At 40.5% G+C, this 22,520-nt stretch overlaps 1 protein-coding gene across 27 annotated transcripts in view; it reads right to left on the bottom strand.

Annotated features, from left to right (window-relative positions):
• The window catches only part of nrxn3a (neurexin 3a), a 1,776,465-nt gene that overhangs the window by 965,763 nt on the left and 788,182 nt on the right, over nt 1-22,520 (bottom strand). For all 27 annotated transcript variants that reach the window (XR_007957567.1, XR_007957568.1, XR_007957570.1 and 24 more), the window contains one exon: nt 1,640-1,759. Coding sequence is in view for 20 of the 27 variants with exons in the window: in XM_052030991.1 (XP_051886951.1) it covers nt 1,640-1,759 (120 nt within the window). In the remaining 7 variants the exon portion in view is untranslated. The remainder of the gene's footprint in view (nt 1-1,639; nt 1,760-22,520) is intronic.

Raw genomic sequence — 22,520 nt, 5'->3', positions numbered from 1 at the left:
GCCTGACTTGCTCAGTGTTTCCAGCATTTTCTATTTTTGTTTCAGATTTCCAGCATCTGTGGTTTTTTTTTTGATTGCCACCTGTAACATCTCTCGTTAACCAAATTCTATTATTTTCACCATTCTTCGCAAAAGACCTCTTAACCATCAGATTATTAATTAATAACACCCAAAGCAACATATGACTGACTGCCATAACCACGGTAATGGATAGATTTCATTTGTGTATGAAGAGCTAGTTCCCATATCTATGGCATATTTTATTTTAAGCTTATTCTTAGTACTACAGCCATGCACAAGAGCTGCAACTTTTTAAATCTTCACATAAGTGTTCTATCTAACAAAAATACGATTTATTTCAATTGTTTAACTCAAATTACCAAATCTTTAGATCCCCCCCCCCCCATGAGAAACATATTTGAGATTAAGATTGTATAATGCTGGGGCTGGTACAATGAATGTGGAGAGAACTGCAGTGCTTTTATAACCTAGAACGTGGCCTGAATAGAAATCAAATTGGACAAGTTTCCCAAAGTATTTCAGGGAGCCGGTCGTGTAAACCAAGAGGAAATATTTCTGCTGGCTGGGCTAGGGTTGGGGGTTGTTGGTTAAAGTTGGGAAACACTTCTGCACAGGGAGGTGGCAGAAATGTGAAACTCTCTTCAGTTAATGAAAATTGACTGTTAATTTTAACTCCGACTTCGCTAGATTTTTGATAATGGAATCAGAGGAAAAGGTGAGTGCACAAAGTTAGGTCATGGATCAGCCTTGATCTCATTAAATGGAGGAGCAGGCTTGAGGTGCTAAGTCACAATTTCCCTTGTTCACTTGTAAATAGATGATTCCTTTGTAAATAGATGTTCCTTTGTAAATAGATAGTAGTTGGAAAACAGTGTGAATGTTCATGAGGAGGAGGAGGAGGAGGACACATTTGATTTGACCTAGATAAACACAAGAATGAATTTGCTTCACCAAGTGCTCTGTTTGCATACAGTAATTTATCTCCCTTTAAGTCTATCCAACCCAGTTAGAGAAGGATGAGCTAATCCTTCTGACTTCCTTTGAACTTCAGAATGAAGGAAACTTCCTTTTTTCTTTAATATGCCAATTAACCTGACGGGACGAACAGAGCCTGGTTTATCCTGCGAGTTTCAGCTCTTTACTAAAGTTTTCTTCAGTGTGTCTCCCTATACAACGGTTGAAAGACAGATGGATATTTCAATCTATGACAAGCATAGACACCAGTATAGCTAGGCCTTTCTCAGTTTCCTCATGGACGTCTAATACATTAGTACTTTGCATTTCATCACAAAACCTAGAACTTTGCACTTCAAGAAGTAACAGTCACTTCTTCAGAAAGCATACCACTTAGGATATGTGCTTAAAATTGCTTTGGACAGATCACTTACTGCTTGAGCACTCAGCGTACAAAAATTACCAATTATCACCAAAACCTGACAAATGCATCATTTTCTTTCTTCTTCAACCACAATTACAACCAAAAATCCATGCCTTGTATTTTCTACTGATACACCTGGTTATAGTACTCAAAAAGGACTTCTGACGTTGGGAGAAAAATCACCACAGTCACACAGATCTCGGCCAACAACAGTAGTAGTAAATGGAACCAATTACTCACGGTCATTGCATTGACTGCCGCTGTATGAAGTCATGGAGCAGTCACACGTGTATCCCTCCCACTGCTGAATGCAGATTCCATAGTTGGTACAGGAGTCCTCTTGGCAAGTTGTGCTGGGACCTTAGGGGGTGGGGAAAGCAAGTAAAGGGCAAATCGTCAATGACAGATGAAAACAACAATGATTCTCTTTACATGCTAGCAGTTTGCACCCATAAGTGCACTAAATACTTCAAAACAACACACACGGCCAAGTCATCACACACAAGTATACACACGGCTACAAGCCTAACTAGGTTAGGTTGTGAACAACATTCCCTCCAAGGTTTTAAGCCTCCTGTTTTGGAAAATTCTTTCATTGTTGCAATATATATTAGAGAGAGAAAACAGGCAAGTTAGGTGAGATAGTTTTGTGATTTGGAGGAGATGGATTTCCAGGAAATATGGGCAGAAAGGAGAGTTTTGTCTTTGGTCATTATGGCTATCATGTACAAAAATTTGACCACTGTGTCTCCAAACACACATTCAGCTCTATTAAAGTCATGCAAGCTGAGTGTTCAGAGGTGAGTACCATATGACTGCCCTCAGATAATCACAAATGTGAGAGAGTCAGTAATCAAAGGTGAAGTTCACCCCATGGGGTAAAAACTGGAATTCTGCGCAACACCAAACTGGTTTAACATAGAGTTTTTGTCAGTTACAAGGAGCTGTGTGCCATAGTTGTAATATTTATATTACTTTAATGATGGTGCTCTGGTTAATCCCAAACCATCCACACGTGCATTTGTTTCCTGCCATCACCCAAAGGCAGTGGACATTGGAAGGATAATATCTGGACTTATTTCAGAAATCGGTGAATGAATTTAATCGGGTCAAATGAACCCTTCACCCATATCTGTCTTTTGAGTCTTACCCTTACATGGCTCCATATTCAATGTGCACTACATAAACCACGATCAAGCACTCATTCCTCAGGATCTAGATCAAAATGGCAATGAAAGATAATAGTGTGGGATAAAACACAACTAGACCTTCAAAGAGCTGGCATCAGCACAATGGATCAAATGGTCTCCTTCTGTGCCAGAGGTTTCTGTGATTCCATGAGAGAGTTGTTCATCCAAGGGCTCTTATAGCCAAGTCTAAACCTGCCATTGCAACCTAACTGAAAGTGTCACTGCATTCCAGTTATAAATAATCTTACTGATTTTTATACTCTTCCGTCCAGAAGGCTACAAGCAGCTCAGAATTAGCATATCAAAAGATTTTAAAAAATCTTTAAACCCTCTTATTTTACTCATTACGTAAAATATTGGCTGACCATTCCCATGTAAAGACTGTGTGATTGGTCAGCAAAACACAAGGTAGAATGTCTAACAATAAAACATCAAAGAATCTACCCAAAACAGAGCTGGCAACTCTAAGCACAGCCCAGAGCTTTCCTGCTCTGATTGAATTGATATAGGTTGGGTCCGTCTTCTTTGTTAAAGTCTACTCAATAAATAATTCAAAGATGATGATAAAATAATTCTGCCTATGTGATTTTAATGGAGCAGAGAATTAGATCCCACATGGGGAACATAAGCTCCTGATTATATGGTGTTGGACAATCTATTAATTTTGGGACTGAAATACCCTCACTGCCCCTAGTTTATGGTACACAGCTCCTAAAATAAAATCAACAGGAAGAGGAGACTTGAGTCATTTCCATTTGAGGTTAATTGGGGTATGCTGAGATGTAGTTTACCCATGCTTTTAATTCTTGATGGGGTGTTCTAGCACTTGTGACAACTTTCGACACAGTGCACTGGATGGAAGCCCAAAATATCAGTGGACAGACTTTGGTCTCTCACACTAAATGGGCACTTTTGTATCAGTCATCATCCTCCACAGAAGTCAATATCAGAAGAGAAAGATAATGGGATGGGTAGGGGATGTTGATACTATGATGCCGATTTAGCCTCAGTGACCAAAGAGTGTTTCTTCCCCAGCAAAGTCACTATCCTCTGAAATAGAAGTGACAGCACTGAATTCCATTTTGTCAGTGATTATATTGCAAAATATTTTTTCAAAATGCATGACTGTTGTGATCAAAAGATCTTAGAACATAATTGAGACACCAGTCTAAAGTGTCACCAGAAAACACGGTCAGTGTTCTTAAGCGGTCAGGTGTTCAATTTTGAACAGCCTGGTGTCAAATTTACACAGGATGTTGCCTGGCAACTATTGCATCAGCCGGCAATAGTTACATCTGGTACCTTTGAGGGAATGCGGGCTGTGAAAGTGAAGGATACAAAATAGAGAGTTTATTTGCTGTGTAGAGCAGTGATTTAAATAATATCAATGAACCTGTGTGAAGATAGCATACATGTGAAACCAGATTGCCATCAACAGACTGAATGAAAAGGAATCGAGAGAGCAAGGCACTGCAATTTTCTATAAACGCATAAAGCCAAAACCAAACCAAAAGGAGACCGAATCTGCTTCTTGTGTAATGCACGGTGCACTGCTGTTGCCAACTCACTGAAGCAGACTTCATCTTGCTCAGGAATTCTGGAGGGCATCAGTTACCTAATACCCTGGATTTTTAAACCCTAAGAGGGGTTGTACAAAGGATTTTTCATTCATCGTGTTCATTGCACTTTTCTCCCCGAAAGTTATTGCATGACCTTTGTTATGTGAACAAAAGAATGAGGGTTGCCCATTCACTCCTCCAGGCATGATCTGTCATTCAATAAGATCAAACCTGATCTTCAACAATCCTATTATCTTCAATCAGTTTCTTGTACCTCCATCTTCAACCATCGCCTATCAACATTTATTTCACAATGAGGGTCAAAATCCATTCTAGGTTGTCTGCCCTCGGTTACCTGTCGTAAATGCATAATATTGTTGTACTCTACTTCTGATATCTCTTTCCTTTGATTTTACTGGAACTGAATTTCAAAAGCTACAATAAACAACTAATAAAGTACGACTGGCACGTGCAACTGAAGATAAATTTCTCCCCCACCAGCCTCATAAAGCAAAGATCTTTATCAAACATTTTGGGAGGCTGAAGGAACCCCAAGTTAACTGACAACACCACATGCAAAGGAAGACACTCAGCAATGGTTGAGAGGTTTATCAACAAATTTGAGACAAAACTCCCTCACAAAGGTGGATGTTTCTTTAAGAAGCATCATTTGACTTCTTTTGTTGAAAAGTCACTGCTAACACAAGAAGAGTTTTGTTTCTTTTACGCAGGGAGCTGGTGCCAGATTCAGGTCCTGGTTTAACTTTGATGGAGTCAAGTGGAACAAGCAGTGGGTTGCACAGTGATGGACAGTTCACCATGCAAACATAATTTTTGTATATTTCTTCTCCATTGATAAAAGCACTGATTGTCTTTTGAAGCTCATTCCCACTGTTTTACTCAGTATTGAATGTGGGAGTTGCTGGCAATGCTGGAAACTCATCCCCCATCATAGAACACTACAGCACAGTACAGGCCCTTCGGCCCACAATGTTGTGTCGACATGTTATCCTGCTTTAAGATCTATCTAACCCTTCCCCCCCACATACCCCTCCATTTTTCCATCATTCATGTACCTATCTAAGAGTCTCTTAAATGTCCCTAATGTATCTGCCTCCACCACCTCTGCCAGCAGTGCGTTCCACGCACCCACCACTCTCTGTGTAAAAAACTTACCCCTGACATCCCCCTTATACCTTCCTCCAATCACCTTAAAATTGTGCTCCAGTGTGAGCCCCTTTCGCCCTGGGAAAAAGTCTCTGTCCACTCGATCTATGCCTCTTATCATCTTGTATACCTCCATCAAGTCACTCCTCATCCTCCTTTGCTCCAAAGAGAAAAGTCCTAGCTTGCTCAACCTATCCTCATAAGACATGCTCCCAATCCAGGTAGCATCCTGGTAAATCTCCTCTACACTCTCTCTAAAGCTTCCACATCCTTCCTATAATGGGGTGAGCAGAATTGAACACAATACTCCAAGTGTAGTCTAACCAGAGTTCTATAGAGCTGCAACATTACCACACAGCTCTTGAACTCAATACCCTGACTAATGAAGGCCAACACACCGTACACCTTCTTACCAACCCAATTAACCTGTGCGGCAACCTTGAGGGATCTATGGACGTGGACCCCAAGATCACTCTGTTCCTCCACACTGCTAAGAGTCCTGTCATTAACCTTGCATTCTGCCTTCAGATTCGATCTTCCAAAGTGTATCATTTCACACTTTTCTGGGTTGAACTCCATCTGCCACTTCTCAGCCCAGCTCTGCATCCTATCAACATCTTGTTGTAACCTACAGCAACCTTCCACAGTATCCACAACATCACCAACTTTCGGGTCATCTGCATATTGTGTGTTGCTCCAGATTCCAGCATCTGCAGTCTTTTGTGTCTCCTTATTTTCTTATACCCCGAAAGCTTATTCTTTCTCATACACACATACAACTATCAAAACCCTTTGATTCTTTTTGTTATAGGGTAATTTACAGTGGACAATAGTAGATAGTCACAGAAATAAATTGTAATTTTCTTCGTCCACAGGAATTTCAAAAAAGGACCAAAGTTAACATAAGCAGGACTTAACATTTCTACATCTAACCTAACCCAGATGAACAAACCCCACAAACTACCTTCAGTGTACACATAAAGACTACAACTACCTCATGTACACAAAACATTCACTTCTTAGTGCATGGTGACAGCAGTGTTTGTATCTGCAAAATGTACTGCAGTTAGATGCCTATGCTAATCCAACAGCACCTTCAAAACCCACAATTGCTACCATTAAGGAGAACAAGGGTAGCAAGTGTCTGGGAACACCACCCCAAGCTGCAAACAAGACATACTTGGAAATATCTCATTCCTTCAGTTGGCTGGTTCTAAATCCTGGAACTGTGTAAAGCAAAAGCATTGTGGGAGAATCTTCATGATGAGAACTGCAGCAATTCACTATCACCTTAAGGGCAATTGGGGCTGGGGAATAAATATTAGCCTTGCCAGTTATACCTGTTTTCCAAAATATGAAGAATAAAAAATTTGTTTTCTTTGATTAATAACGCAATTTCAAATAACAAATGCAGGGCTACCTATTCATCAGTTGAGACCTATATGACTGGTGCCAAGCCAGGCCAGGCCAGGCATACAGAAGTTCCCTTTCCATCATCACTGTACTGGAGTGTCAACTTAGCATCTCAGGGTCTTTTGACATGGATATGAGGAGGATGTTTCCTCTTGTGGGAGAATCTAGAACCACGGTGTTTAAGCACAGAAAAGAGGGTTGAGTGTCCTTGTAACTCTCTTCCTCAAAGGACAGTGTCCTTGAATAGCTTTGAAGCAGAGGTAGATAAATTTTTGATAAGCATGGCAGGGGTGGGGACAGGAAAAAGGTGGAAAGTTACCAAAGGTAAGCATAAAGCAGAGTTGAGGTCACAATCAGATGAACTATGATTTTATTGAATGGTGGAGCTGGCTCATGGGGCTGAGTGATCTACTCTTGCTCCTAATTCTTATACTCTTAAGATTTCTTTTTGCGCTTGAACTTCTGCTGCATTTCAGAAGGAGTTGAAACCCTCCTGATTCGCTGCATTCCATATGGATGCAGTTTGACACAATTAACAAGTAATTCAGCCCATTTCATTAAAAATGAAGTCAACCACATTGTTGTGATACAGGAATCTCAAATACACCCACAACAGGCAACGATGGTAAATGTCCTTCCCAATAGGGTTATTTCATAAACAGTAAGTTCCTGCTCTCTAGATCATTGAACCAATGTCACGACTATTACACCAGCATAGCTGACTGTCACAACTCCCATGCTCCTGATTCATCTGTACAAGGCATTCAATGGTCATTTAAGTGATATTCTCGACAGCGTTTATTGGCAGGTTGTTCAACCAGCAGAAATATCACAGCCCCAGAGAACCTTGACTTCATTCATCGTGCACTCTCAAACATGCAAGCTATTGCCTGTTGACTAGGACTTGAAATACGAGCTTCCTTGCAGGCGCATCAGCTCAAGACCTGTTAGTTTACTTAGTCAATGTGAAGGTTGGGATTATCTAACACAGCAAAACTCAGAAACTAAATCCATTTGCTCCAACAGTGTCATGCAGGTATTTCAATAGTCCTTTTGGGGAGGAGGTTGGTGTCATAATTACTCAATCTGGTTTGTATGTGAGCTCAGACCTTCAGCAATGTGGTTGACTCTTAACTGTCCCTGAAATGGCCCCAGTTCAAGGGTAAAACTGGATTAGTGATACATGCCAGGTCTTGTCAGCAAAGCCTATAAACGAATAAAAGTAAAATTAGTCCTTGAACTTTTCTGGTCTTGTAGCTCAGGCAATTAACACACACAACCTTACAAACAATTAAGGAAAATCTTTAAATTTAAAAAAATCTGTGCTATGCAAATCATCCCATTAAGCCATCATCGGAAGTGTCTGCCGATATGTTTGCAGTTATAATGAAGACATGTTACCATGGCATCAATATCATTTTAAGAGTTAATAGAGACTAATTTACTGTTACCTTTGCTTCCAAAATCAATAGGACCTCAGATAGGAACACCAGAGGATCGATTCCAAAAATAATGAGGTGTAATTATCATGTTTCCTATCATTATCCTATCTCTACAGAATTGGTTGACATCCAGTTTGACATCCTTTCAATCACTGTGTAATTTATCCTAAACACAGTTAATATCAGAACAGTGCTGGCTGGGTAGAAACTCCTTGACTAGCCTCAATTAACCTGCATCTCACATACCGATGCAAGGCAGGATCACTGGGTTTCAACTCTAGTTCTTGTACAAAACACCTTATTAGTCACCATTTTGGAGAGCTGCTATATCATTTCATTATATTCAGTAGGACGAGCTCAGACAGTGCTGCAACTTATGCATATATTTCAACAATAAGGTTCATAGTATTTGTTACATTATTAATTTACGGGAGGTAGATGGCAAAGCAACACCTATACTAACTACTCTTGAACTGGGTAGCTTGCTGGGCCTTCATACAGGGCAATTAATAGTCAACCAGATTGCTGAGATTCTGGAGTTACAAGATTAGGAGGCTTCCTTCTTTAAAAATCATCACTGAACCAGATGGATTTTGACACAACATTCATTCAGTAATGCTTTTTTAAAAAAAAATATAATCTTATTTAATTAATTGAATTTAAATCTCCCATCTGCCTGGATGTGATTTGAATTCCAGATCACTAATGCTGGCCTTGGGATTATCAGTCCAGTTAAAGAATCACAATGTTCTGTTTCATTTTTTGGGTCATACGGCACAAAAACAGGCCCTTCAGCCCACGATGTCCATGGTGACCATCAATCTATACCAATCCTATTGACCAGCACTTGGTCCATAGCCGACTATACCTTGGCAATTCAAATGTTAGTCCAGATGCTTCTTAAATGTTGTGTGAGTACCTGCTTCCACTACCTGCATTCCAACCTTCTGGGATCGCAACCACCTTCTGGGTGAAAAAGTTCTTCCTCAAATCCCCTCAAAAGTTTTTACTCCTCACCATAAATCTCTGGTTCTTGACACCAATGGCATGGGATAAAGTTTCTTATATTGTGGCCTGCTTCCCACTTCACTGCTGACACAAATGTACCAATGCAGCCTTGCATACTAATTTTAATAGTTCTGCCTGTTCAAATTTCCCACAAAGTTGTTGGTAGCTATGAGTTGATGGTCTGTCTTTCATCGGGTTGTTATGTTACAGCCCTAATTAGAAATGGCTTAAGGAAATGTCAGAATATCAAAGGTGCATCAGAAGTCTTCAGGGAAGAAGCTGCCAGAGCAGGAGAGCTGTCTGTTATCTGGCCTGTTGTATCTGTAGGATCAATGTGCTGTGGAGTGATATCCAGTAATGTGGATTTGAATTGCATTTAATGGGAACCCCAGGGCTCTTCATCATTGTTGGCCTTGTTGAACAGGCCAACAGTTTCCAGGTGATGCATACACATTTTCTGTATGAGCGACTCACTAGTCTTTTGAAGTTGTGCTCTTTCTATCCCTGACCAAACCTTCGGCACTCAAACTTGGGAAACCAGAACAGACAGCAGTTGCACATCCCCTTAAATCTTCAGCTTGAGTTCTCAACTGAATTCTGCTTGTTGATATACTTAACTGCACCTTTGCTTAAAATTGCTGAACAGCTATTACTTCTTTCAGCTGCAAACAGAGTCAGTTTTATTATCACTGACTTAAATGATGTGAAATTTGTTTTGTAACAGGGGCATAACCATAAAATTAGAGCCAATTTGTAGAAGAATTAAGAAAGGAACAGTAGAAATCTGGGACAGTTTCCCCAAGTCCTTTGATAATTTTAAAACTGCGATTGATAGATTTTTGTCAGGCAAAGGTAAGAATTATAGAACCAAGATAGGGAAATGGGAGTCAAGACGTACACTGGCTGTGATCCTATTCAAGGGACCAACTTGAGGGACTAAATGCCCTCTTCTTCTTGTCTAAGGACTGGAAGCTTCAGCTCCTACGTCAAGCCAAATCAATCTACAACTTAATCAAAATCAAATTTATAACAATGTCCTGCCTATTTTCTCAGGTGGATGCCAAAGGACCCACAACATTCTTCCAAAGAAGGGCAGGAGACCTTTCCCTGATATCCTGGGCAATATTTAATTTGTAGCAGAGAAAATATATTATCTGGTCATTATCACCTTGCTGTTTGTGGGATGGCTGAAAGGGGTTTTGTGATGTACTGAATGTCAAAGTTGTTCGGAATTAAAATGAGATTTTTAGACACTAGGTTTTCCATATGAACATGGGAACATGAGAAGCATATTTAACCCTTCAAGCCCATTTCGACATTTAATGAGATTACAGGTCACCTGTGATCTAACTCCACATACTTGCTTTTTGCCGAACAGTGAGACCACACATGGAATATTGTGTTCAGTTCTGGTCACGACATTACAGGAAGGATGTGGAAGCTTTGGAGAGGGTGCAGAGGAGATTTACAAGGATGCTACCTGGGTTGGAGAACGTGTCTTATGAGGAGAGGTTGAGCGAGTTGGGGCTTTTCTCTTTGGAGCAATGGAGGATGAGAGGAAACTTGACAGAGGTATACAAGGTTATGAGAGGCATAGACAGAGTGGACAGCCAGCATCTTTTCCCCAGGGTGGCAATGGTAAATATTAGAGGTCACCTGTTTAAGGTGCATGGAGGAAAGTTCAGGGGAGATGTCAGAGGTAGGCCTTTTTTATTTAAAACACAGAGCACATGCACCTGTCTACATCAATGGTGATGAGGTCGAGAGGGTTGAGAGCTTCAAGTTCCTGGGCATGAACATCATCAACAGCCTGTCCTGGTCAAATCACATAGATGCCACGGCCAAGAAAGCTCACCAGCACCTCTACTTCCTCAGGAGGCTAAAGAAATTTGGTTTGTCCCCTTTGACTCTCACCAACTTTTACCGATGCACCATAGAAAGCATCCTATCTGGATGTATCATGGCTTGGTACGGCAACTGCTCTGCCCAGGACCACAAGAAACTGCAGAGAGTTGTGGACACAGCCCAGCACATCACGGACACCAGCCTCCCCTCCTTGGACTCTGTCTTTACCTCTCGCTGCCTTGGTGTAGTAGCCAGCATAACCAAAGACCCCACCCATCCGGGACATTCTCTCTTCTCTCCTCTTCCATCGGGTAGAAGATACAGGAGCCTGAGGGCATGTACCACCAGACTTAAGGACAGCTTCTACCCCACTGTGATAAGACTATTGAATGGTTCCCTTATACAATGAGATGGACTATGACCTCACGATCTACCTTGTTGTGACCTTGCACCTTATTGCACTGCACTTTCTCTGTAGCTGTGACACTTTACTCTGTACTGTTATTGTTTTTACCTGTACTACATCAATGCACTCTGTACTAACCCAATGTAACTGCACTGTGTAATGAATTGACCTGTACGATTAGTTTGTAAGACAAGCTTTTCACTGTACCTCGATACAAGTGACAATAATAAACCAATACAGAGGTTGGTGAGTGCCTGGAATGCACTGGCAGGGGTGGTGGTAGGGGCCGATACAATAGGGTCATTTAAGCGACTCTTAGGTAGGCACATGGATGAAAGAAAGATAGAGGGTTGTGGGAGGTGAAAGAGAGAGGGGAATAGATTGAATGGGGATAAGGTTTATATAGGTCGGCACAACATCGTGGGCCAAAGGGCCCATACTGTGCTGTACTGTTCTATGTTAACAGCTAACAAAAATCTATCAATCTCAGACTTAATATTAATAATTGAGTCAAGATTATTTGCCATTTGCAGAAGAGTTCCAACCTTCTACAAACTTCTTGTGTAAAAATGTTTCCAGTGCAGCCTGGTTCGAACTTGTTCTCCCATTTTCAGACTTCACATCGGGCAGCAGGTACAGAAGCCTGAAGTCTCACACCATCAGGTTCAAGAACAGCCACTTCCCATTCGGTTCTTGAACCAACTGGCAAAACCCTAATCACTACCTCAGTATAGTAACACTGTGACCACTTTGCACTAAAATGGACTGTCTTTTCTCTATTCCAATTGTGTTCTTTCTTGTAAAAATTCCAAATAATTTATATCTAACTTATGTTTTTCTTGTGAATGCTGCTTATCTGATTCTACGTGCCTGCGATGTTGCTGCAAGTAGGTTTTTCATTGCACCTGTGCATACATGTACCTGTGCACATGACAATAAACTCAACTTGACAAAAGCAGAAATAGTTTCTCCCTAACTACTCCATCACCCTGCCTTATTTTGGAAATCACCCCTTGTCCTTCTTTCCAAGAAAAAAAGTCCATTTTGGACAGTCTCTTATTTTAACTTAACCCTTGCAGTCCACACATCACTGAGACAAATCAAGGTTGCACTGTCTCTGAAGTCAATACTTCAGTTAAAAGTAATTCCTTAACTAGGAATCAAATTTGGGTCTTAAAGTTAGAGAATCTGTTTTGAAGCTAAGGAAATTTGGCAAGTTCCTGTTGACCTTCACCAATTTTTAAAGATGTGCTATAAAAACCATCCTATTAGGATGCATCATGGCTTGGTATGGCAACTGCTCTGCCCAAGACTGCAAGAAGCTGCAAAGACTTGTGGACACAGCTCAGTCCATCACGAAAAGCAGCCTCTCTTCCATGGACTCTGTCTACACTTCCTGCTGCCTCGGGAAAGCAGCCAACATAATCAGAGACCCCTCCCTCCCTGGACATCCTCTCTTCTCCCCCCTTCCATAAGGCAGAAGATACAAAAGCTTGAAAACATGCAACACCAGGGTCAAGTACAGCTTCTGTCCTGCTGTTATAAGTCTCTTGAATGGACCTCTTGTACGATGATGAACTCTTGATCTCTCGTCGTGGCCCTTGCACTGTCTACCTGCACTGCACTTTCTCTGTAATGGTAACTGTAACACTATATTCTGCATTCTGTTATTGCTTTTCCCTTTGTACTACCTTGATGTACTATGTTTTGGAATGATCTGTATGGATCACATGCAAAGCAAAGTTTTTCACTGTTATCTCGGTACGTGTGACAATAATAAACCAATTACCAATTACTCCTACAATCACATCAGAGTATTTGGAGTAAACTCCTGCAATTTTATTGCTCTACCATTAACAATAAGTGACTGACTTAAGTGCATAAAATATAATGCTTTACATCTATTTATTGTTATACCTAACGTGAACTACAATGATAGGCCACCACCGAATAAACAAACTATTTGATGAATTAAATGACTAGTACTTTGGTGATGACGGTAATCCAGTTTCTTGACATCCATAGCACAAAGGCAGAAGTTTTTTTTACACTGAGAAGCCTTGAATGTTAACGCATTAAACTGTTACTATAAGACTGATCAAACCAACTTGAAGTTGGTGGTAAATTTGCTGAACACTTATTTATGTATTTTAATAATCGGATCACCATGTCACATGGTACAGGAGGGATTAACCATCAGTTGATCAAACCAAATTAGTAATATGCTGGAAAATGACGAGCTCAAGATGTCTCTACTGAATTTCAGCCAAGGTGGTAATGATGTTGCAATGTGAACAAACAACTACTGGGATTTACAATCCTGGGGTCAGAAATTCAGCTTTGATTGGCAGGTTTAAACAAGCATTATAGTTCTGGCTGTCCAACGAAACTGGATATCAAGAGAAGGGTGTCTAAATTTAACAGTTCAACACCTCATTTGAAAGATGTCAGCTCTGACAGTGCAGCAGTCCCTCAGTTCCATAATGGAGTGTCAGCCTAGATAATGCCTTGACATCTCTGGAGAGAGACATTCTGACTAAGAGGCACTATCACTGAGTCAAGAGTTGAAAGATAAATGAACATCTTCACTACACTCTACAGGGCACAAGTCAGGAGTGTGATGGAATACTCTGCCCCTGCCTAAATGAATGCAGCTCAAATTCCTCTCAAAAAACACACAGTATCCAGTTTTTTTTATGCACTACTATCCAGTGACAAATCTCTATCGCTTGGTCTGCAATCAGTGATCTGTCCTTGGAAAGTATTCTTAGGTTGGTGACAGGTAATGAAACAATTGGGTTCAATTGTGATGGCTTTCACTAGTAAAATGCCAAACTCTCACTTTAAGGCCAAAAATTACATGTTTGTTCCATTTCTGGCATTTATGTAAGCTCCTTTGCAATACTGAGAGACCACTGTTCGCCGGGATGTCCTGTTTTTCAGGTGGGACATTAAAATGAGAAGTCTGCCCTCTCAAGCTGGTGTGAGAAGTCCCACAGGAACTACTTCAGAAAAGAGCAGGGGAGTTATCTCTAGTGTCCTGACAATATTTATTCCTTAATCAATATTACTAAAGCACATACAAGTTATCCTGCCATTGCTGTTTATAGGGACCTTGCTTGAGATAAATTGGTTTAGTGTTTCCTGTATTACAGCAGTACCTATACTTCAAACACACTCCTTCAGTTACAACTAGGTCTTGAATGTTCTGAAGCTGAAAAAGGATTCACAGTTCAAGTTAAACAAGACGGATGCCTTCACTTGCATGGAGTTTCAAAATTTCATTGGCGCCTATAAAAATGTACTCCAGCAAGAAAAGACCGGGACATGGAGGGGAGAAGGGTTGCAGTGGATGTGGAGGAAACCCTCTCACACATTGCAAGAAACGATCCGAGAGACTCAGTCAAGTAATTAGATTTTTCTTGCTCCGGACAATGAGAATTGAAATACTTTCATTTGATTTGAAGATATATTATCCTATTAAAATAGTTTGCCATTTAAGTTAAAGTCTAAACCTGATTAAAATATACAGATATAACGCAATTAAAGTAGCAGGAAATAGAACTTAAAGCTAATTGCACTTGTGATCAGTTTTTGTTGTTAATAATTTCAACACCTCTATGCAATTATTACAGGCATCGGATTTTGTAGAAATATTCCCAGATTTATTGTCGCAACTGCTGCCAGATGCACATTGATATATTCTGTTTTGCAACCATACTCAAACCAACAGAGATGAAAACCAACAGTCTGTTTTGTGTGATTAGGACCCACATTCATTAAAGTTAGTGGCAGAAATTCAGATGTTTCATAGTGGATACAAGCACACGTTTTCCCATTCACACCTTTGTACAAGCGGCGATTCTCATCCGTCTAGGCTTCACAGTTTGAGAGTCTGCAGGAGTAAGTGTGACAAGTGGAATTGGGACAGTCTATTCATTGGTGAAATTTGTAAAAGTGCTTAATTATATTTAATTGGTGAATGAGCTGAGGTTGGGTTGGAAGAAATAAAAATGAACAAAATAAAACCAGCCTGAGCAAGTGGCACAAGACATTACACATAGCAGCTTTCAGTCAGATCTTGAATGAAACATAACTTTCTACCTTGTAGATCTGCCTTGGTCAACATAACTTTGTTAGCAAAAGAACAGAAGCAAAACAATAACAGAGGTTAGTTAAGTAGGTGGCAGCAATGTTAATAAATGCAAATCATCAGCATTTAAAGAAAACAAACATGCAATATGAATATGTTAATATTGTTAGTGAGCACATATAAGCTTTGGGTCGTTTATGGCTAGGTCAAGTGATTTTAATACAACCTGTCCCAATGAGAATCCTACACTTACCGTGCATTGAGGCATTTATCACCTGGATGTCAATTTTGTTTTACAAATCCCAGCAATAGAAAAAAAACTGCTGGTTCCTTTGGTGGTTTCAGGGATCACAAATCACCTGCCCAAATGACAATTTACCAAAGCTGACACAAGCTGCATTTTTAATTGACTAGAAAAATAAACGTAATTAGAAATAAAAACCTTTCAGTTATGCTGTAACCAAACATGGCATGAAAAATGTTTCAGTGTCAAAGCATGTGTCACTTTCAATGCTGGAATCTTAAAAGGTAATCTAAACCTGGACAATATTGAAATAAAACACAATGATGGTTGCTAATTAAAGTCCATGTGTTGATAGTAAATCTACAAACTGAAAAAAAACCACATACAGCATGACCAGACCAAGCAGGGTTATAATAAAAGATAATAACACAACAGCTATTGATAGGAAATATCAACTCTGTGCTACATACCACATAGTAAGTCTATTAATATGAAAGGATAATAAATATAACGATATAAAGGCACTTCAATTCAAATAAATGTAAATCTAGACAGCCTTCAACATTTAAATTCTTAACCCTCTGAAGTTTCTCCCCTGCACCCGAGTCTCAATCACGTGGCCATTAAAAAAAATGAATCTTTGATTGTGTACCACAGGTAGATGACATTCAGTCTTTTGCGTCATTACTGGGTCTTTTGAATGGCCTATCCAATTAGTCCCATTCTCCTGCCTTTCCCCTGCAGATTTCATCTCTCCAGGTACTTAATTCCATAACCAATGAAAAATCATTGAATTTACTTCAACCATCTTTTTACAGTACACTGGTGAACATAGCAAATTGCTTTGCAAGTTAGCTGTCAGTGAGGTCAGTGGAGAGCCACACATGCTTGCCCTGATCCCCAGACTAAATTCTCACTTAACTAATTTGAATTCCTCCATCTGCATTTGCAAGACAAAGGCAACCAAATCTTTAGTGGCTGGGACCTTTGCTACGGCAGGGCCTTCCATACAAGAGAATTCCATCACATGAAGTGGGTCCTAGGACAAGCCTAAAAATGGTGATGCCCTGGCTTAATCAGCTGTCAAAAACATCAATAATTATAAATGTTGGTGTTTCTGACATTCACAATCCAGAGCTATTAAAAATTAATCAGACTATTTAAACAATTGAAAAATTATTTTAAAACTAATAATAAAATTTAATTCATAAAAACATTTAAAAATATTCAAATAAACTTATTTAAAAGAAAGAAAAAACAAGTAGCACTCACACCTTAATCCCTCATGGCCATTCTGTTCTCCTGAAATCAGTGGAGGAGAACTCCTGGCAATTGGTCTAGCTTCTAGTTTAGCACACAGGTTCTTTCCTAGGATTACCCACTGTGGGTGTAGGGGGAAAGACTGCAGTTGCTGGAATCCAAGAATATGTTTGTCATTTCTGTGCTTGCAAACAAATATGTGCAGATCCCAAAGTTTCCAGCACTTATACAGGGAAATGGCAGCTAACACACAAACAAATGCCATTATTTCCCCCACAAAATAAATCCTACTGCATTCCCCCCCCCACCCACCATCCCACCCCCCTTTTCCCCCTATTCTCCAGCATGCGGACAGATTATAATAGCCCCTCCATTAGAATTCATCTAACCCAGTATACAGCAGGGATTAAAGCAGGAAGCTTCTCCTTCCACAGGATACAAGTCACACTGGCTGTGCACTTACCAGTTGAGCCACTGGTAAAACATCCTATTTGTGAGTGGCTGTAAATATTAAACAAACTGGCCCAGCCAAAATCCTCTCAACAAAAAGGAATTACAGAAGATCCCAGCAGTAATAAAACAATGCCAAATGAAAACAATCTAAAGTTAGCTTTATAAGTAGGACATCAAGATTCAGAAACACCATGAAACGTTAATGAAATTTGTGGAATATCAATAGATACTCATGTATATATTGATAGTGTGAAGTGAGACACGTTGGAAGACTGAATTTGAAGGCAGAATACAAGGTTAATGGCAGGACTCAGCAGTGTGGAGGAACAGAGGGATCTTGGGGTCCATGTCCACAGCTCCCTCAAGGTTTCCATGCAGATTGATAGGGTTGTTAAGACGGTGTATGGTGTGTTGGCCTTCATTAGTCGGGGTATTGAGTTCAAGAGCCCGCAAGGTAATGTTGTAGCTCTATAGAACTCTGGTTAGACCACACTTGGAGTATCGTGTTCATTTCTGGTTGCTTCATTATAGGAAGGATGTGGAAGCTTTAGGGAGGGTGCAGAGGAGATTTACCAGGATGCTGCCTGGATTGGAGAGCATGTCTTAGGTTGAGTGATCTAGGGCTTTTCTCTTTGGAGAGAATGAGGATGAGAGGCGACTTGATAGAGGTGTACAAGATGGTAAGAGGCATAGATCAAGTGGACAGTCAGAGACTTTTTCCCAGGGCGACAATAGCTAACACAAGGGGGCATAATTTTAAGGTGATTGAAGGAAGATACAAGGGGGATGTCAGAGGTAAATTTTCCCCCCCCACAGAGAGAGATGGGTGCATGGAACACACTGCTGGCAGAGGTTGTGGGGGCAGGTACATTAGGGACATTTAAAAGACTCTTAGGTAGATACATGAATGATAGAAAAATGGCAGACCATGTGGGACGGAAGGGTCAGATGGATATTAGAGCAGGATAAAATGTCGGCACAACATTGTGGGCTGAAGGGACTGTACTGTGCTGTAACGTTCTATGTTCATGAACATGTTTGGGCTGTACTTTGAATACATTAAGGTAAAAAGGGTCGTTTTTAATCATTTCAGCTGGGGTGTGGGGGTGTGGGGGGGCAGATGCTTCACAAGTTGACATTATGGACAAAGCTGAAGCAAATATAAAGCATCCTGACATTGTAAGTGAGATTACTGTGAACGAATGTACAACCAAATAACCTTAACCCTAACACACAGGTCCTTAAGGACTAATACGTTCGGCACCAACAGCCCACACTGAGCAAACAATTGTACATGCTGCATTATCTGATTCCAGTGCTCAAACATCTAACATCAAATGCTGTGGGCAAAAATGAATGCATTTCCATGTAGGAAGCAGAGGAAAAGGATGAGGTTTCCTTCTCCTCCTGTGTGTCTATACTTATAACCAGGGACTCACACACACAACCACCTAATTTCACAAACCTGGATTGTAATATTCTTAAAAATGGGGATCAGAATCTTTTCAATGTGATAACACTGAAGATGTTAGCTGGCTAGTGATGGTTATTTATTGTACCATTGTCAGCAACACTTGGAAAACCATAGACTAAGAAATTTTTGTTTGCAATGTTGGCAAATAAACAGTTAAAACTTTTGCAAGTTATTTATTTTAAAGTACGAGAGGTAGCCTGTTTTAATTAATTGAACTGATGCTCCTATTAAAGCAGAAGACAATGAAGTATTAAACCAACCCATTTGCCACGGTGCTATTATGCATAAGTTGTGGTACTCAACGAGTTACCTGGAGATTGAGTTCATATCTCACTGAAACATATTGTGGAACTGAAAGAAGTAACTATGTGATGGCCCTAGATGAGGAAAAAGAAGACTGGGATTCCAGTTAAAAGTAAATGTGTGCTTCTATAATAGTTCTCTTCGGACAAAAATAATCATCAGCAGAGAGCATTGCTGATACAACGGTCCCAATGTGTGCTACGGTCTCAGACAAGTTTCAGACAACACAATTAACTTGTTTTCATTGATTCCCCAAACTGGGAAGGAAAACTCTTAGTTCAAAGACTGGCTTTCTCCCTCATTATTTAGGTTTTTGCCACGTCTGGTGGTGAGCTTAGACCGATAAGATGTCAACTTAAAGGTCTTAAGCAAATACTAAAACCAATGAAGCATACATGATTCTGAGAGAGGTGGACAGGATAGACTCAGAAGTATTTCTTATAGCTAGGGAGTTGTGGGGAGGGTATCCTAGAACACAGAGTGAGCCATTGAGAACTGTGTTAGATGAAGAGAAATTTCTTCACTCTGTAACAAAAACAGAAACTTCTGGAAAAACTCAGCAGGTCAGAGAAACAGTCAACATTGCAGAACTGCGACCCTTTGTCAGAACTGTCTGATGAAGGGTTTGCAGACCTGAAACATTGATAGATGCTGCCTGACCTGCTAAGTTTTTCCAATGTTCTCGGTTTTTGTTTCAGATTTCTAGCACCTGCAGTTTTTTTTAAATAAACACACTGTGCTGTGAATTTTTGTAACTCTCTAATGCGGAAGGCTGTGTTGCTCTGCCACCGAGTACATTCAAGACTGTGACTGATGGAATTTGAAGGGAATCAAGTCAAAGGGATGCCACAGAAACAGTGAACAGATGAGCAGGCTCAAGGGCTGGATGGACAACTCCCACTCATGTTCTTCAATGCTGGTCCCAAGGCACACAGAAGCTCAAAGAAGCAATCTGCAGAATGAGTTGGTGTTGGCTTAGTCAGAAACAACTGTAAAAATGTCTGGTTAGTAATATCTGAAGACTGCACATGTAAACATAAATGGAAATGACAAATAGAGTCAATTTACATATAACTGTTGGAATTAAGGAGAAGGACATGGATGATGGTGAGATCAGGGAGTGATATGTTGATATTCTAAGGCATGTCAATATTAAGGAGGGGTCGTCAGGGCTCTTTAAGAACATTAAGGTGGCTAAATCCCCAGGGCCTGATGGAATCTTTCCCAGGATATTGAGGAAGGCAAGTGAGGAGATTGCTGAGGACTTGACTGGGATCTTTGTATCCTCTTTAGACACAGGAGAGGTCCCAGGAAGCCATAGATTAGCCAATATTGTCCCTTCGTTTAAGAAGGGTAACACGGACAAAACAGGAAATTATAGGCCTGTCAGTGGTAGGGAAATTATTGGAGAAGATTCTTAGGGACAGCATATACTTGCATTTGGAAAAGCATGGACTTGAGGGAAAATCAGCATGGTAGTGTATGGAAGAGGTCCTGTATCACATTATTTGCTTTTTGCTTAGCTTATTTGAAGAAGTAATGAAAATGATTGATGAAAATAGGGCAGTAAATTATCTTTAGAATTTGACAAGATGTCTCATTGTATGCTGGTCCAGAAGATTAAGTCACATGGGATCAACGGTAAATTGGATACAAAAATTGGCTTTGTTATTAAAGACAGGGTAGTTTTGGAGGGATGGTTCTCTGACTGTGGACATCCGTGACCAGTGGTGTTCTGCAAGGATCAATGCTGAGACCTCTGTTGTTTGTAATATATCTGAAAATGTAGGTGGTCTGATTAGTAAATTTGCAGATGGCATGAAAATTCGTGGATTGTGGAAAGTGAGGAAGGTTGTCAAAGGATACAGCACAATATCGATCAGTAGGAAATTTGGGTGGAAAAATAGCAGATGGACATTACCCTGGAAAAGTGTGAGGTGTTGCATTTTGGGAAGTCAAATACAAAGAGGAAAGTATATAGTGCAAGGTCGGACCCTTTGGAGAACTGATAAATGGAGGGATCTTGGGATGAAGGTCGATAGCTCCCTGCAAGTAGCAACAGAAGAGGATACTGTAGTAAAGTCAACATATGGCATGGTTGCTCTTATCAGTTGGGACATTGAAAATAAAAGTCGGGAAGTCACTGTTACAGTTGTATAAGACTTTAGTTAGGCCACATTTGGAAAACTCTGAAGTTCTGGTTGCCACATTACAGGAAGGATGTGGAGTCTTTGGGGAGGGTGCAGAAGAGGTTCACCAGGATATTGCCTGGATTAGAGAGTATTAGCTCTAAGGAAAGCTTAGACAAACTTGGATTGTTCTCTCTGGAACAGAGGCTGAGATACAACCTGACGGAAGTATTTAATTTTATGAGAGGCATAGTGTGGATAGAATCTTCTTGCTGGGGTGGAAATGTCAAGAACTGGAGGGCACAGCTTTCAGGTGAGGGGGGAAAGTTTAATAGAGATATATAAGGCAAGTTTTTTTTAAACACAAGAGTGGTAGGTGCCTGGAATGCACTGCCAGGGAAGGTGGTGGAAGCAGATAGGATAGCAACATTTAAGAGGCAATTAGAGAGACCCATGAAGAGGCAGGGAATGGAGGGATACAGATCATGTGCAGGCAGATGGCATTAGTTAGATTAACATCATGGTCAGCACAGACATCGTGGGCCAAAAGGCCTGTTCCTGTTCTGTACTATTCTATGTTCAATGTCACTTATGGAAGCAATTAGCCACTGCTAATGAAAGCGCAGCCTTTGTCTCCATGCAACCCATCTCAAGAGGATGTATTACTGATGGTAGCATGATGCCAAAGCAAGAGAGAAGGTAAAAAGAAGTTGAAAAGATACATAGAAACTCTTTGTGTTGGCCAAAGGAAAAGAGGGCATGGCCTTAAATTCAGAGCTGAATCATTCAGAGGTACAGTTGGAAACAAAGGGCGTGTGGGAGTCTGTTCTATGAAGGCTGAGTTCAACTGATCAAAACTGTTTGGCAAAGGTATTAAAGGTTAGAGCACCTAACTGGGGAGATGGGCGTTAAGATATAGACTAATCCTGATATTTTAGAACAGCAGAAAAGACGAGGTGTTTAATAACCATCTCTTATGTTCCCAGAAGTGAGGAGGGATACACATTGTGAAAATCTGCTAATTAACTTTCAAGTATGCTGGGGGTGATGAGGGGTGGGGGAAAAGGTTTGTTCTGGTGCAGAATGATGCAGGACTGTCCCTGGATATACAAAGAATAGGGACCACAATGGGAAA

The sequence above is a fragment of the Pristis pectinata genome, chromosome 1, assembly GCF_009764475.1.
Source record: "Pristis pectinata isolate sPriPec2 chromosome 1, sPriPec2.1.pri, whole genome shotgun sequence".
NCBI classification, from domain to species: domain Eukaryota; kingdom Metazoa; phylum Chordata; class Chondrichthyes; order Rhinopristiformes; family Pristidae; genus Pristis; species Pristis pectinata.
The sequence above is the reverse complement of the archived record's forward strand: the minus strand, read 5'-3'. Positions and strand labels throughout refer to the sequence as shown.